Source organism: Alnus glutinosa, chromosome 1 (genome assembly GCF_958979055.1).
Source record: "Alnus glutinosa chromosome 1, dhAlnGlut1.1, whole genome shotgun sequence".
Taxonomy (NCBI): domain Eukaryota; kingdom Viridiplantae; phylum Streptophyta; class Magnoliopsida; order Fagales; family Betulaceae; genus Alnus; species Alnus glutinosa.
The window spans coordinates 37,004,416-37,021,335 of NC_084886.1; the positions used below are offsets into that span (position 1 = coordinate 37,004,416).

The 16,920-nt window shown below is 37.4% G+C and overlaps 1 protein-coding gene across 1 annotated transcript; it reads right to left on the reverse strand.

Moving 5' to 3' along the window:
* Nucleotides 1-3,564: 3,564 nt before the first annotated feature.
* On the reverse strand, nt 3,565-4,906 carry LOC133861168 (probable aspartic proteinase GIP2). Its single transcript, XM_062296926.1, has one exon. It carries the CDS (start codon nt 4,904-4,906, stop codon nt 3,590-3,592), a length of 1,317 nt encoding a protein of 438 aa, XP_062152910.1. The 3' UTR covers nt 3,565-3,589.
* Between the last annotated feature and the right edge of the window lie 12,014 nt (nt 4,907-16,920).

Genomic DNA, 16,920 nt, shown 5'->3' on the forward strand with positions numbered 1-16,920 from the left:
ATGCTCAAAATTCCACACAATTCAAAAAACGACATGTTAATCAATCTCTTGTATGGGATCACTTTAAAAAGGTGGAACCAATTGATAAGGAGAACCCTAAAGCTTGTTGCAATCATTGCAAGAGATTGATAAGGTGTCACTATAAAAAACAAGGCACTTCAGCCATGATGACCCACCTCACCTCTAACTGTCCAAACTCTCCCTTTAGAAAACCAAAAATTGCCAAAGATCAAACTTTGTTGCAGATGTCTTTTAAGAAGGCGGTAGAAGGCACCCAACTAGGATATGTAAAGTATGATCCGGACCGTGTAAGGCGTTTGCTTGTTCAGTATCTCATCTTATGTGAGTTGCCTTTTAGTCAAGTAGAGAGTGAGGGGTTTATATTATTTGTTAATGGATTGGAACCTAGTTTCAATTTGCCTAGTCGTATTACTATACAAAGAGATTGTTTGAAGTTATATGAGGAAGAGAAGGTTCATTTGAAGGCTTTGATGAGCGGTCAAAGGATTTGTCTCACTACTGATACATGGACATCCATACAAAATTTGAATTACATATGTGTTACCGCTCATTTTATAGATTTTAATTGGGTATTGCATAAGAAAATCGTGAAGTTTTGCCTAGTTCCCAATCATAAGGGTGAGACTATTGGAATAGTGTTGGATAATACAATGCAAGAATGGGGTTTTCATATAATACAATGCAAGAATGGTTTTGAATTTGGTTATTTGGATTTGTATTGCCTTGGAGTATTGGTATTTGGATTTGTTTGGTTTTGGAATTTGGAATATCTATGTGGTTATTGGATTTGTAATTTTTTGGTTTTGAATTTGGTTATTTTGGATTTGTATTGCCTTGGAGTATTTGGTATTTGGAATATGGAGTACCTATGTGGTTATTTGGATTTGTAATTTTATGGTTTTGAATTTGGTTATTTGGATTTGTATTGCCTTGGAGTATTGGTATTTGGATTTGTTTGGTTTTGGAATTTGGAATATCTATGTAGTTATTGGATTTGTAATTTTTTGGTTTTGAATTTGGTTATTTTGGATTTGTATTGCCTTGGAGTATTTGGTATTTGGATTTGTTTGGTTTTGGAATTTGGAATATCTATGTGGTTATTGGATTTGTAATTTTTTGGTTTTGAATTTGGTTATTTTGGATTTGTATTGCCTTGGAGTATTTGGTATTTGGATTTGTTTGGTTTTGGAATTTGGAATATCTATGTGGTTATTGGATTTGTAATTTTTTGGTTTTGAATTTGGTTATTTTGGATTTGTATTGCCTTGGAGTATTGGTTATTTGGATTTGTTTGGATTTGGAGTATGTGGATTTGTTTGGTTTTGGAATTTGGAATACCTATGTGGTTATTTGGATTTGTAATTTTATGATTTTGAATTTGGTTATATGGTTATTTGTTTGTGTCTTTGTGTTTTGGATTTGTAATTTTGTATTTAGATTTGTTAATTTTGTACCAAAGGCCAAAGGGCAAAAGGCCCAAAAAGTATTAAATTTTTTTTTTTTGAAAAAATTAAATCTGTACAAAAACCGGCCCAAAACAGGTGTAAACTTGGCCCAAAACACTTTAAACCCGGCCCAAACCCAGTTTAAACCCGGCCCAAAATCGGAATTCAAAAGCAGTTTTAAAACCGCCGGTTATTAAGGTAATAACCGCTAACCGGCGGTTATAAAAATAACCGCCTCCGCCTATGCGGTTAGCGGTTTTAGCCAATAACCGTCGGTTATAACTGCTTGAACACCCCTACATGCTGTCCAAGCTGGAGTGTGGTGTCCAAGGTGCTGTCTGGAGGAGCTGCTGGGCGTGCTGTCCAGGTTCAAAAGGTGCTGCAGGTTACTGTCCAGCAGCTGTTGTCCCTTGCAGGTACTGCCAGGCGTGCTGTCCAAGTGCAGAAGGTGTTGCAGGTCGTGCAAGTTGCTGTCCAGCAGCTGCTGTCCCTTGCAAGTGCTGCAGAGTGTTGTTGCTGTTCAGGCCTTGGGGAGAGCTGTTGTCCATGCTGTCAAGTGCTGCAGAATGTTGTTGCTGTCCAGGCCGTCCAAGCTTGGGGGAAGTGCTGTCCATGCTGTCCAGCAGCTTGGTTCTTGGTGAGGAGAAGGAAGGGTGCTGCTGCCCACGTGCATGAGCTGCTTGGAGTGGAAATGGTGCTGCTGTTCAACAGCTTTGTGAAGGGCAGAATCCCCCTTTTGGTTCGGTCCTCAAGCAGTTTTTGGACTCCCCTCCATGTGTTCCTGCATGGGCAAGTTAAGGAGAGGTTTGTGCCTTGGATTTGCTGAAATGGGAGTGAGTGGATGCTGCTATCCACGTGCTGCCCTTGGAAAGAATTGTGCAACAATTGAGACTCTTTTCTCTCTATTACCTAAAAAATGCTAAAGTACCAAAACTAACAAAAGCATTAGAAAATAACAAAGCTAAAGGTTTAACTAATGTAGATTAAGGGGTCCAAATATACAATATTTGTGACACATCAGACCCTTTCGGGGGTCCTCTCCGATGCCTAAATTAGCTTCTGCAAGAAAATAATGCTCTGTGCATAAAAACTGAGACTTAGTTTATACCTGGGGTATGGGCTTATTTATAGGCAAAGAGGTGGAGTCAAAGCTGGATTAGAATTCCTGCTCTTTGTCGATCTAGAATTGCTGTCAGAGTTCTAATCAAGATTTAGAATTGATGTCAGAGTTCTAATTGGACTCTGATCCTTTATTAGACTTCTGATCTGATCATTCTTTTTATCTGATTGGACCATAAGTCCTATTCCAATTCCACTAGGGATAGGATTACTGATCAAACTATACTTGGACTAATTAGAGTCCTATCACAATTTACTTAGATAACTGATACATGATTTCCCTGAAGTAGTTGCTAAATGGCTATCTCCTCCTTGGATCGGGTTGAGTGAAATTTATCCCCAACAAGTTTAAAGATTTAATATTCGACTCAACCCAACTTGAATACAGCCATACGACTCTACTATAATGCCGATGCCTATGTAACCATTTGTTTTATCTAGTGCAACATGCTACTTAAAAAATGTCTTTTACTAGCGCATACTTTCCAAGCACTCTAAATAAGCGTTGATACGCATTGTTTTTACACGCGTTTTTTCGAATGCCGATAGTTTGTGATTTTAAAGCAAAAGTTGATTTATCAACAAAATTTCTCATAATATATATTTTTGAAAAAAAGAAATGAAGGAAATTAAAGAAACTTAAATCAAATGGTAGTCAATTAGGTTTAGATTATTTCAATCAACGGGGACGTAGCTCAATTGGTAGAGCCTCTACTTAGAGCTGGGTAGAAGGAACGGGGATCGATACCTTGCGTCTCCAATCTCCATACCCTTTTTTCTATTCTAAATATTAGAAATTTAGAATGCATGTGGAGATCATGAAGCTAAATCTTGGTCAAAGAGAAGCACATGCCCTGGACTCATATAATAATGTAATATATTTATTTATTAATTCATTTGCAGCAAAATTAAAATAAAATACAAAATGCGATGTAATAAACATATTGGTAAGGCCAGTCTTCATTCATCTGGTCATCCCCGACACTTGGTCCAAATTATTGCCTTCAAGCAATATTAGAGGTAAAGTTGAAGTTGGCGCAGGTTGTTTGCCGGAAAAGTAGTGAGGAGCTGAAGCCAAGCCTCGATTTGGCTAAATCAAACTGCAGAAGATTGTCCTCTATTTGATGCCCTCCAATCACAATCGAAGTCCTTGGGTTTGATCCTCCATCCACGAACCCCAAACACACCACATCATTGCTAACCTGGACCATCGAGTTTGCGCCAAAGGTCGCCCAGTGCATGCGTTTCCTTTGCAGAACAAGATCAATCTGGGGCACTGCCGGCCCAACGCGTGTGCTACGGATGTTTTTCGAGCTAAAGCACGCCCCGAAGGGTGCCACCGACGCCACTCTAGTGACATTTGCGAGCGCTTTCACGAAAGCTTTAATGACAGCCTTGTAGATTGTGGTCTCCACGACGGTATAGCGATTAACGGAGCTGATTTTCGTTCCACCAAAGCCTTTTTTGTCAATGGACAACAATGTTGCATTTAATGGGACAGATTTTCCGTTGATTTTGATGGATTTTACGCCAATGAAGTATTCCAATGAAGGGTCACCTATTTGGTAAGCTGAGGCTGTACTTACGGGGTTGAAGATTAGCGGGGTGTAGATAAGAGACTTAGAGACATCGATATTTGGAAGCATAACATATGGCCCATTGCCGAAGAATATGACACCATTGGATCGTGTTGAAGAACTCAAGCAAATGGCAAACTTTCTACGGAAGCGAAAAGCGGCAGAGAATTGGGAAGGAAACGAAACTCCAGTCCTTCTAAGGCCAACCATACCCTTAACATCGCTAGCAAGGCGGTCTAGGATAAATGTGGCGCCACAAGCGAAGGCGAGCTTGGGCACTGAAACCACCCTGCCGGGGTTAGACCCATCAGTGGATTGGATGGAAGCAACATCTATAGCAAGCTCATCGTTTGTGGCAGTGCCTATCACGGTGTTATCTGGGTAGACATTGCACGTGTGGTTGTTGCACCCTAGCTTAGGGCCAAAGGGGCAGTCTTGACACAAAATAGTAGCCTTAGCAAGTAAGCATTGGGCTGAGCCGCAAAGGGCAGGTTGGTAGGTGGATGAGACATAGCCCTGTTCACAGTCTACCCAAAGGAATTGGCCACCAAGGTCAACCGTTAGTTTGACGGGGACAAGAGGGGTCCTCTGGTTTAGTTGGGCAAGATATTGTAGAGTTGAGGCATCCTTGGAGACAGGAAGAACAAGAGCTTTGGGACGAAAGGATGTTGTGGCTATGGTTATGGAGGAGGAGATGAGGAAAAGGAGGGAACAAAAGAGAAGGAAATGAAATAAGGAAGCCATTGATGATTGAAAAGAAATTGAGTTTTGTGTGTGGGGGAAGTAGTGCATGGGATCGATCGCAGTGAACTTTTATATATATAGGTGGTGTTGGAATTTCTTTAATATTTGTTTCAAGTTGCTTTACATAATTTTAGGTTAATACAGTTTTTGTCACGTCACGTGTACAAAAAGACTGAAAACTCTTAAAGCACTAGCAGCAGACACCCAACCATTTTTCCTAATTTAGGAAAAATTTAGGGAACCAAACCACTTTTTGATTCCCTATGAAAAAACACCTCACAATTGATTCTCTTAATTTTTCCTATATCAATTAAATATTATTTTTTATTCTTATTTTATTCTTTTTTTTTTCTCTTTCTTACTTTTATTTTTTTATTCATTTCTTTTCTTCTCTCTCATGCTCTCTCATCTTCTCCATCGCACCTAAATTTTGACCACCAGAATTTCCTTCCTTTCAGTGAAAATCACTCGGAAGAAATGCTTCTTTTGGGTCTAATTTCCAAGCCATCCATAGTAGCATCACGAACCCAAGAGTCCACATCACCTCTGTTATCAATGGAATAGTCATCAACACCACAACGTTTCTCAAGCTTCACGTGCGCTCTCATCTTGGTTTGCCAAATTAAAACACAATTTCACGAAGGAGCAATAGATGACGACGATGAGCTAGGCGTGTTCTCATAGTCGGGGCATGGGCGTGCTCTCATATATAGTCGCAATTTCAGCAGATGCCCACATCACCTCTGTTATCAACGAGGCATGGGCGTGTTCTCATAGTCGGTGGGTCTCCAAGTTTTAGTGATTATCGGACGAATTTTCGGCGTGGTCAGGTTCCTCTAGCCCCACAACAATTCTCATTTGTGTGTGAGAGAGAGAATCAGAGAAAGGAAGAAAAGGAAGAAGAACGAAAAAGAAAGAGAAATGACGCGTGAAGGAGAGAGAGATTAGAGAGAGACTTTTTTTTATTATTAAAATATTAGATTGGGAAGCTACAGAACTACCCAATTGGGTAGCACTGTAGCTACCCAAGCATGGAGTCTTAAAATAGGACAATTGCTGTGGCTTGTTTTTTTTGAAACTTTTTTCAAATTTTTCCTATTTTAAGAAATAGAACTATTTATAGGGCATCTGCTACTAGTGCTCTTACAAAATGTTCCATCACCACTGCACTTTCATTGTTTTTTTCTTTTCCTTTCTTTCTCTATTTATTTTTGTTTTAAGGGATATATTTATATGACAGAAATATACACTTAATAATATTTTAGAACTCTTATGTAGCTTTTTATACACACAATAAAAATTCTATTAATTAGTTCTTTTTATGGTAGATGGATAAAGGGACAATTTTTTTATAAATATATAAAGTATGTGGATGAAAATTTATTGCTTTTAAAAAGAGTAATACTTTATATCAAAGGTGAATTAATCACGTCAACAAAGAAAAATAATGATGTGCATGGTATATAATTTTAATCAATTTTTACTTAAAAAATAAAAAGATAATTGTAACCAACACACGTTACCATTGTGCTAAAATAAAAATTTGTTATATAACGTTACTCCTTAAACAAGTATGTCATGGGTTGGTCATTGGTGGGTGGTAAAGATAGATCGAGAATATGGTTTTTTATTTTATTTGAAGTGGATGGGTTTTTTTGACACATCAAGAGCTGTATATATGATGTGGATATGTCATCCCGTTGATGGGTCAAAGTCTTCCACCTCGAGAACGGAACTCGTTCATACATGAAATTGCAAGTCGTTTGTTATTTATTAATTCTTTTTTTAACCAAATGTGTGAACAGGATGCGTATGAAGAAGTAAATCTATTAAAATTAATTTCAAAAGCCAATGATATAGATAAAAAGAAGTATATATATAATATACATGAAAGATATAAATCTGTCTTATAGCATGATATACAATCACACACAAAGCCACCCATATATATATATGAAGACTTCTTCTTCTTCTTTTTTTTTTTTAAAAAAAATTAATAATAATAATATTTCGAATTTTATTGAATTGATAAAGATATTGCAAATTACTCTAATAAAACTAATGGTCTGTTTAGGTTTACGATTTCAAAAAGTACAATTTAAAATAACGAATTTAAAATTTGAGCGATTTGAAAAAAGTGATTTTTAAAAAAGTATCATTTTACCTACAATTTTTTAAAAAAAAAACAGATTTTTTGTGTTTTCAAATCGCAATTTTAAAAAACGCAGTTCCTAAACGATTTATATTCTGCGATTTGGTTTAAAATTGCACTTATTGTCTCCGAAATTGCAATCCCAAACGCACCCTAAGTTACAAATACAATTATGAATGTCTTCTATTCATGCTTGATGTATGACTTGTTTAACAGCTGCTTGGGTTAAACTATGGGTAGCAAAATTTACCACCCTACTAATATGACCAATCTGCCAACTTTGTATACAAATCAGTACCATGTCATCAATAATATGTAGTACACATACCTACTCCAATTTTGACGGGGAGATTTGACAGCATTCAGCACTTGTAGCGAGCTACTTAATAAGAAAATCTTCCATAGGCCTAGGTATTACAATAATTTAAGATATATGTATTACATTACCCAAAAAAAAAAAAAAAATCATTTATATCTTTTAAAGGGAAAAGTTGGTACAGATAATCTCTTCAAACTTCCACTACATTGTCAATGTCCCCCCTAAACTATAAAAATAATGTTAATGTCTCATTCAAGGCCAGCAAAAAGACAAAAATGACCTTGAGAATTTGTCAATAGAACAAAAAAAAATCCTTATAAATTCGAAAAAAAAAACTAAAAAATAAAAAGTGTTTTAAAAAATAAAATTAAAAACAATTTAAGAAAAATAAAATGATCGCCTTGGTTTTTCATTTATTTCTTTTTTTTTTGATATTTTTTTTTTAAAAAAAAATTATCATTTTTTCCAGTTTTTAGAAAAAAAATAAATTAATTAAAAAAAAGGAAAAAAAAATTAATTGTCTTTTTTTTTTAATATTTTTTTTTTATAGTTTTTTTGTTATAATTTTAAGAAATGTTCTAAAATTTTATGAAATGTATTTTTGTCATTATAGGATATTAACATTGTTTTAGTAGTTTAAGAGTGAGATTGACACAATTTTTTTTTTTTTTTTTATTCAAACATAGGAAAGGGGAAGGGGATCAAGCTACAATCCAACCGAATCATAACGGAAAAGGCAGCAAAAACAGACACAAATAGAGAACAGTAGGCAATGGTAATCATCGATGATTCCAGAAAAATCATAAACGAGCTAGGCCTTTCCTGGGGCCGCACTAGGCGGTTTAAAATGGCAAAAGGACTCAAAGAGCCCCAACCAGTAAAAACAACAACCACCGAGAGATGGTTAAGAGATGGAGTTTTTTAGAGAAAGAAGAGTAGTTTTCTGGTTTTGCTTCTTCTTCTTGTTGTCTTGTTAGCTGAAGAAAGAATAAACAAAAAGAGGGAGAGCTGCTATAATTGAAAGAGAACAAAGGAGAGATAAAGAGAGATGAAACGGGAATAACAAAAAGGGGTGCACTCTTTTATACAAGTTTGAACGGTGGAGATTGCTCCACCTTGATCTAATCTAAGGGCTGCAAATTGAATTGGGGAGCAAGTTTGATGTAAGATATTTGCTTTGATATATAAGACAAATAAAAAAAGAAGGAAGAGAAGGAGCTGAATAGTGAAAAGGGGCTGCATCGTGACTCATCTCCAAGGAAAAATTGTTATCTCCTATTGTGATTAAGCCAACACTGGGCTGTGGGTCTTCTTCACGTGGGCTGGGTTGAGTTCTACTGGGTTGGGCTGGTTTCATGTAAGAATAAAATGGGCTCACTCATGTTAGATATTAAGTTTCGTCCAAATCATGGGTTGTACTAATTCACTATTATTGGTATTAAATTATATTGCAGCTAATATTTGTGTGAATACTTTTCTGAAGCAGAGAAATAACTATGAGTATTTCTTACTCACTGCAGATGATACGTGTTGGTGGTCTTTGATGACGTTGTGACGTCTGTTTTATTTAATTATATGCGAGTTGTGTGTAACATGTTTTGTTTGGAACCATGCTTATTTTATTGAGTATATTATTGACATGATTAATGATTATACTAATGAACTGTCATTGCATATTTTACTGTGAGAACATATGACCTGTTAACAAGAAAAGACCAAGGGGTATAGTCCTGAGGCGAAGACTGCAAGTTGTAGTCCCAATGCACCAATCAATCGAGTAGACCGAGGGTTAATGTCCCGAGGCAGACCAAGTGGTATAGTCTTGAGGCAAAGACCAAGGGGAATAGTCCTGAGGTAATACTGATTCAGACCATAGGTTTTAATAAGACCTAAGATGGCGAGAGTCTACAGGCACTGATCAGTAATTCACTGATAATAATAAGACCAAGGCTTAGACCCTATAGCATTAATCAGTAATAAGTCCAACGGTTTAAATCCCGAGGCACAAATGAATATTGAAATTGTGCATACATATAATTTTCATTATATGATTGTATAGTGTACTTTTAAATGATTCAGTATTTCATGATATGGTCAAGGACCGTTGACTCACTTGACCACATCATGAGATTGTGGTGGTAACTTCAATCTCATGCGAGTTTTTGCAAGATGGATTGATGGACGGAACTACTAGGAATATTACGATAATATTATTACAATGTGGTTGAAGACTTTTAAGTTGATATGTTATATTTAATATGTTAGAGAAAACAATGTTTAAGTATTTATTAAGTGCCGCTTGTGGCACATATGTTATTGCTTTGTGTATTTATATATATCGGAACACGTGGTTTATAATTTATAGAATAAGGTAATTCAGTCAGCTCTGATGTGTTATTGTTAAAGAAAAAATATATTTTGCTTCTAATATTTAATTCTGATGATGTCGTAATGTCACGTAAAAATTGAAATTTTCACTTATGCCTTTTGGTAAAAGGCGGGGCGTTACACCTTCTTGGTTGAGCAATTAGAGGTGCATGGAACAAACATAAGGTTTGATAATTTACTTGATAGATTACTTTTATTCAATAACAAAGTAGTATTTAAAAGAATGAAATACAATAGAAAATAGAGTTTCACATGAAATAGAACTTCCATTTGACTCCTAACTTAACAACCTAACCTACTAACAACAAGACTTCCAATAGATAAAGATAAAAAAGATAAACCTAATCCTACCCAAATAACAACATAAAAAGATAAACATGAAACATAATTCTACCCAAACGACAATAGTAAACTAATAAAATAACTAATGAATTGAACAACTAGTAAAGCAATAAATTGAATAATCTAACAGATAATACTTTCTAACAGACACAATACTTACCAACTACTGAATTGCACCTAAACTCTATTCGCACGTAACAAAATGTTAATTTAGCTAGTCAAATACTATTTCCTTAGTGCATGCATTGTCGTGGGACAATGTGAAGCAGATGATCTAGAATTGTGGGCAATTACAGCAAGAGGTATTTGGTTTAGAGGAAATAAATTTGTACATGGAGGGGATTTTCACCATTCTAACCAAGTCTGTAGGGAAGCCTTCACTATGCTCTCTGATTTCAATAGAACCAATGAGGGGGATGAGCAGAATCCACCAGATGCTACTCACACACAAGATGTTATTTGACAACCTCCACCTAGGGATAATAAAAGTCAATTGGGATGCTGGTTTGGACAAAGCAAATGGTCAAGTAGGTCTTGGGATGATAGCACTTGACTACAAGGGTTTGGTGTTGGTGGCTCGTTGTATCACACTTCAGCATGTTATGGAACCTACATTTGCGGAGGCAATGGCTGCTTTGTATGCTACTATTTTTAGTGGAGAGATGGGTTTTGATAGGTCTTGAATGTTGCACATCCAAGCCCATTAATTTGCTATTGTTAAACCCTTAGCCTTATTGTAATTTAACATTTTGCATTTTTGTAGTATTTTCAGCATTTTTAGGTTGTTAAATGAAAAGAGACGTAAAAGCCCTCAGAAATTGAGCTGAAATGGAAAAGACTATTCCTGCCAACGCGAAGTCACTCGAGCGACCAATTAAGTCACTCTAGCGCAACGACGCTCGAGAGCATTCGAGTTGCGCTCGAGCGCAGTTAGCTGCATCGAAATGTAAACTGTAGCTCTACAGTTTTGAAAAAATGAAAAAGAAAGGAGAATAACCACAAAGGCAATTTTTCTGGACCCATGTGGCGCCGCACTGCTGACTTACAATCTGCAAGTCTGGAAAAATGGAAAAGCAAGGAACATTTTCAAAGGCATACGTAACTTGGGCGGTGCAGCTTGTGATGGAAGGATTCTTTCCTTGTGCTGAAGAAAGCTCCCTCTCCCTATAAAAGAAGGATCCAATGTTGGGCTTCCAGACTAGTAGAAATTAAATTTTTAGGTAGTTTTAGTTTTAGGAAGCTCTTCAAGTATAGTGAAGAGTTTTCTTTTCTTAGCATTTTTTTTAGTTTGTTCGTGGACAGCAAACATCATGGGGGATTGCTCTTCGACTCCAAATTATCAAAGGACCTTTATGCGTGGCTAAGCTCTCCCTAGGGTTTTGATAAACCCTATCCAAGTATCAATGGCTTAATTATGTTTTACTTTGGGATTTTTATTTTGGGCATTGATGATTGTATAACTATGAGGATTCCAATTTTGTAATTGGTTTTAATGTTATATGCAATCATGATGAAATGTTTATCTTGTCTATGAGAAAGCTTTTTATTCTTGTGCTCAAATTATATTTATTGTTCAAAGGATGATAAATGTAATGGTATTATTTGAACATGCAACAAGAGGTTTTAATAATTCATGCCTAGGATAGACAAGTCATGCTACATTTTAGATTAGAGTAATTTAGGTAGATGATTTGTTCTAATCCTAAGATGAGTTACGCTTAATCATTGTCTGTTTGTAACTAAGTTAATAAATTTGATAATCCATGCTTAGGGTAGATGGATCGTGGTGCATCCTAGCTTAGGTAAACGATCCGTGCTAGTCAAAGATGGGTTATACTTATTTGTTGATGAAGGTATTTTCTTGACACTTTGTTGTGTACTTGACAACCACATACAAGTAATATCATGCCTATAATGAATATCCCATGTTTAATATGATAGCCATTGGTACACGATTAGTGGTGAAATCAGTTCCCTATTTTCCATCTCATTAAGTTCAGCTTAATTTATTTTCAAGCATTTAATTTTAGTTGTTAGTTTAAAAAACAAAAATCACAAAAATATCATTTTCCAAGGGATAAATTAGAAGTGATTTTATTAAAGCTTGATAGATATAATCAACACAATCCCTGAGGATCGACACCCTTAATATAGACTATCCTATAGTGATTTGTGCTATTGCGAGTGGTATTATTATTATTAAAGCTACAAAACGACCACATCAATTTTTGGCACTGTTGCCGAGGATTGTTTAACGGTTGCATTATCGAGTTTTTCTAGAATTAAGTCAAATTTTACCCCTTTTGTTTTTCCTTTTTTTAGAGTTGTAAAGTTTCTGTTTTTCTAAATATATAAAAAAAAATTGGTTTTCAAGTCTTTGTGTTACAAGTATCTGCTTTGCCGAGTTACTGTTTGGTTAAGTTTCGACTTGATAAATTGCATTTTTGTTTCGGTTATGTTTCCAGGATTGTGTGCATTGACAAAGTCGCTCAAGCGACATTAAGGTGGATCGAGCGCTCGAGCGCATTCGACCTGCTATCGAGCGCACTCATGCGGGACAGGATAGTGAACCCCCATTAACAACTAGATTCATTGCAAATCGTTTTAAGCTGAAATTCTAGACTCTTTGTGAGTTTTTCTATTGGTTTATTGGGGTTTTAAGTTTTTTTTTTTTTTTTTTTTTGTTTAAAAAAAAAAAAACAAATTTGTGGTGGTGTAAATATATTGTGATTTGTTTTTAGTTAGTTTATGTTAGGTCATTGTTCTTTATCACTTCCATTACATTTGTGCGACCTTGAACTTGAGCGTACTCTTAGACAAAGTAGGACTAAAAGTAAATCTAGTGTCTAGAGAACATTCAAATAAAATCATGGCTGGAGAGGGAGAAAGACCAGTTCTATTGCGAGATCATTATCTCCCATCCACTTACTATTCACCACCATGCCTTCAGCTGCCAAATGTAACGGTGGCTAATTATGAAATTAAGTCCAGCATAATTCAAATGCTACCATCATTTTATGGACTTAATAATGAAGATCCTTACAATCACATTGATGAATTCCTAGAAATCTATTCAACCATTAGTTACTAGGTTTCTCAAAAGATGCTTTGAGGATGCTTCTTTTCCTGGTCTCTCTAAAGGACAAAGCCAAGCATTGGCTAAAGTCCTTAGAACCTAACAATGTCACTTCATGGACTCAGATGCAGCAAGAGTTCTTGAAGAAATATTTTCTCATTAGCAAAACCAATCAAATAAGGAAAGCCACCATTGGTTTGTCCCAATTTGAGGGAGAGCAATTCCACGAGACATGGGAAAGACTAAAAGACCTTTTAAGGAAATGCCCGCACCATGCTGTCCCAAAATGGCAGCTTTTACAATGTTTCTATGATGGCTTGACTAAGCCACATAGGCAGATGGTTGATGCCTCTTGTGGAGGTACTTTCATGATGAAGAGCGAGAACGAAGCATGGATTTTGTTTGACAATTTGACTGAAAATTATGTGCAACATGCTTCGACTAGTCATAGGACACCTACTCCCAAAGCTTCAAAGACCGAAAGTCTTTTTAAAGCAAGCACTCCATTCGATGTGACTGCGAAGGTGGACGCATTATCTCGTAAAATAGACCAATTAATGGCAGTTGGTTTTGTTCCTACTTCATCTTCCCACATGTCCACACAGCATGAACCTTGTTCATGCATTTTGCTCTAGCTACGCACACCATGCGAGAGATTGTCCTACCAATGTACAATTTTTTGAATTTTCTACAGAGCAAGCGAATGCTACTTTCTCTAGATTGGGAAATGACCTTTATTCCAATTCCTATAACTCGGGATGGGGAAATCACCCTAATTTGGCGTGGCGAGCTCAAGCTCACATAAATTTTGCTCCACAATTGAATGGACCGCACAATCAAGCATATCCGCAGTCCAACAATCAGTTTTTCCAGCCACCATCCAACCCTCGTCCTCCCTACCAGCAATAGCAATTAGCCCATCCACCTCCTAGGAACGTTGTTTTTGAAGATAAAGTGTTGACTGCTCTCAGCAAACTTGAGTCACAAACTCAATTGCTCAATTCCCACTCTCAATCCATAGCCAAGCTAGAAGTCCAAATTGGACAGCTAGCTAATGCACTCAATCAAAGAGAGGAAGGGAAGCTTCCTAGTCAACGAATGCCTAACCCTAAAGGACACTACATGATTGATAAGCATGCTTCCAGTAATTCTCATCATGAGCAGGTCCAGGAGATTACCAATCTTTGGAGTGGAGGGATAGTCAATAATCAGGTGGAGGAAAAGAGGACAGAACAAATAGGACCACTAGAAAAGCCTAATCTGGCCAAAGGCAAGGAAGTGATAAGTGAAGTACCTTACTCAGCCACTGACCTTTTTGAGACAAACTATCAACCCAAAGCTTCATTTCCTTAATGTCTCAAGGAGACCACTAGGAACGGGGATGGTTTTCAGTGCTGCGCATCACCCATCATTCCTTGATCCTACCTTAGGAAGTCGGTTTTGAAGGGTCTGGCTGAAGATGTTAAACTTAGTGCTTGGTGGAAGGCAACCCATCCATTCAATTGTTTGTTTTTGTTCATATTCATTTCTTTTTGCTTATTTTCTTTAGTTGTTTTTATTTACTAACACTCCTCACGTTCATTTCAAGGTGCTTATTTCTATTACACGGTTGGAGTAGTGTTTTGTTTTTCAAGACAAGTGTGCTTACATCCAAGTTTGGGGGAGTACGTTTTGCCCCATCTTTTCATTTTCTCCCGGTAATGTATCTGAAAAATAAATGGACTTCTAAATTTAACAAGTCTGTGTGAACAGTGTGCAACAAAATATTAAATGCGGAATTTAAAGGAGACAAATATTTTGTTGACGAAGTGGAAACCCAATTAAGAGAAAAACCACTCCGGGACAGCCAAACCCAGGATATCCACTATTCAGAAGACAAAGCTAGATACAAAGCAGTAACACTCACATACCCCTGATGCAGTGGTCGTACCTTGCTCTCTAACGTGTAACCCAACACGAACGCTTCCCAACCAGGTTCTCCTACCTGAAGGGGTCTTCAATGGAATCCTTTACCTTAGGGCCAACCCCTAAGACAGCTGATCAAATCACACACTTGGCAAGGCTTTAGAGGAAATATCACGTCTCTAAGCTGTAGAGAATTCACCACCGAATTCTGTGTTGAAAGCATGCCTAGAGCCTCTTATTTATAGGCTTAGGAAACCCAAAACTGAGTCAAAAACGGATTTTGGGGCACGCGCGTCCGAACGAGAGCCAGGGCCGTCCGGACGGGTCCAGTTTTTCTTGTCCGGAAAGTAATTTTGAAATTTTCTGAAGGGCCGTCAGGACAGGAAAATCTTTCCATCCGGACGGAGGCCTTCCAGATGCTTCTAGGGTCCGTCTGGACACTCAAATTACAGCATTATTTCTAAGCTTTCCATTGAAGCCGATTTCGTCCCAATCCGATATTTGAGTAAAAAGTTATGACCAAAATACCCGAGGGTGTCCGGACGGCTTGACCAAGCGTCCGGACGGTCAACTGCAACCGCCTCTCCACGATAGCGTTGAAAGCTTCCATAACAAGGCCGGGTCCGGACGGTGTTGCCCTAGCGTCCGGACGGTTGCACTTCGGCTGCACGAAATTACCATAATAAGGCTTGGAGCGTCCGGACCTTGAAGGCTAACGTCCGGACGGTTGAATTGGTGCATGCAATTTCCATATATGAAGCTTGATCGTCCGGACCATGAAGGCTGACGTCCGGACGGTTGAACTTGTTATGCACGTTCTTGCCTTATAGAGGACATCGTTTGGACGGGATCACACATCGTCCGGACGGTAGCAGCCGTCTTCCCATAATTTTGTCTTGAGGTAGAAACCCTAATTCTTGTCAAACACTGAATGGCGTCCGGACGGTATAACCACGTCGTCCGGACGGATGCACTAAAACACTGGGATTTTCTCGAACTCTAAAGAACGTCCGGACGATTTGTCATTACGTCCGGACGGATGCAATCTTGAACTGTTCGAAGCTTCTAGACACTGATGGGCGTCCGGACGGAAAGATCTCGTCGTCCAGACGGATGTTGCTGACTGATGAGCGTCAGGACAGAATACCACGTCGTCCGGACGACTGACAGGGAACCAAAATAAATCCTTGAAAACTTCACAGAATCTTCTCGAAGAACATAGCTGAAGAGTAGACTCTGGATAAAGCAGCATCCCTGTGAAAGCAGCAACATTACATAGAAGTGATTTTGTCCAACAGAATGCAGCCAACACAAAAACTAACAGTATCTCTATTTACACATTGGGGATAATGTGTCATTCAAGTTTGAGGGTAAGGAATGTCCTTTTGGTTTTCCTTTTGTTTATATGCTTTGTTTTGAAAAAACAAGAAAAAAAAAAATCTAAGAATGTGTGACATTTTAACTGTGATTTGCATTTCATTGGTGAGTTTAAACCTATGAACACATGATCATTTGACTAGGAAAGTTGAATTGGTTACTTGTTTGTGAATAAGTGATGATATCACATGTTTAGCACATAGTTGTGAGGCATGAAATGTGAAACCAAATATGTTTGTGTTTGAGGTCTTAAATTTCAATTGGTTGATATATTTGGGTGAATACCTTGGCATATGTGTATAGTTTATCTTATCAAAAAAAAAAATGTGAGTGTTATTAGCTATTCTAAGCTTGTTGTTGAGTAACTTGGCCTCCTACCTCATTAAGCAGTGAGTGTTTGCGTCAAAAGACAATGAGTTAGGAATGGTTAATGTAGTGTTAAGGGCTAGTTTAAC

Excerpts from the sequence above, each read along its gene's own strand:
- LOC133861168 (XM_062296926.1), bottom strand. The coding sequence starts at position 4,906 with ATGGCTTCCTTATTTCATTTCCTTCTCTTTTGTTCCCTCCTTTTCCTC.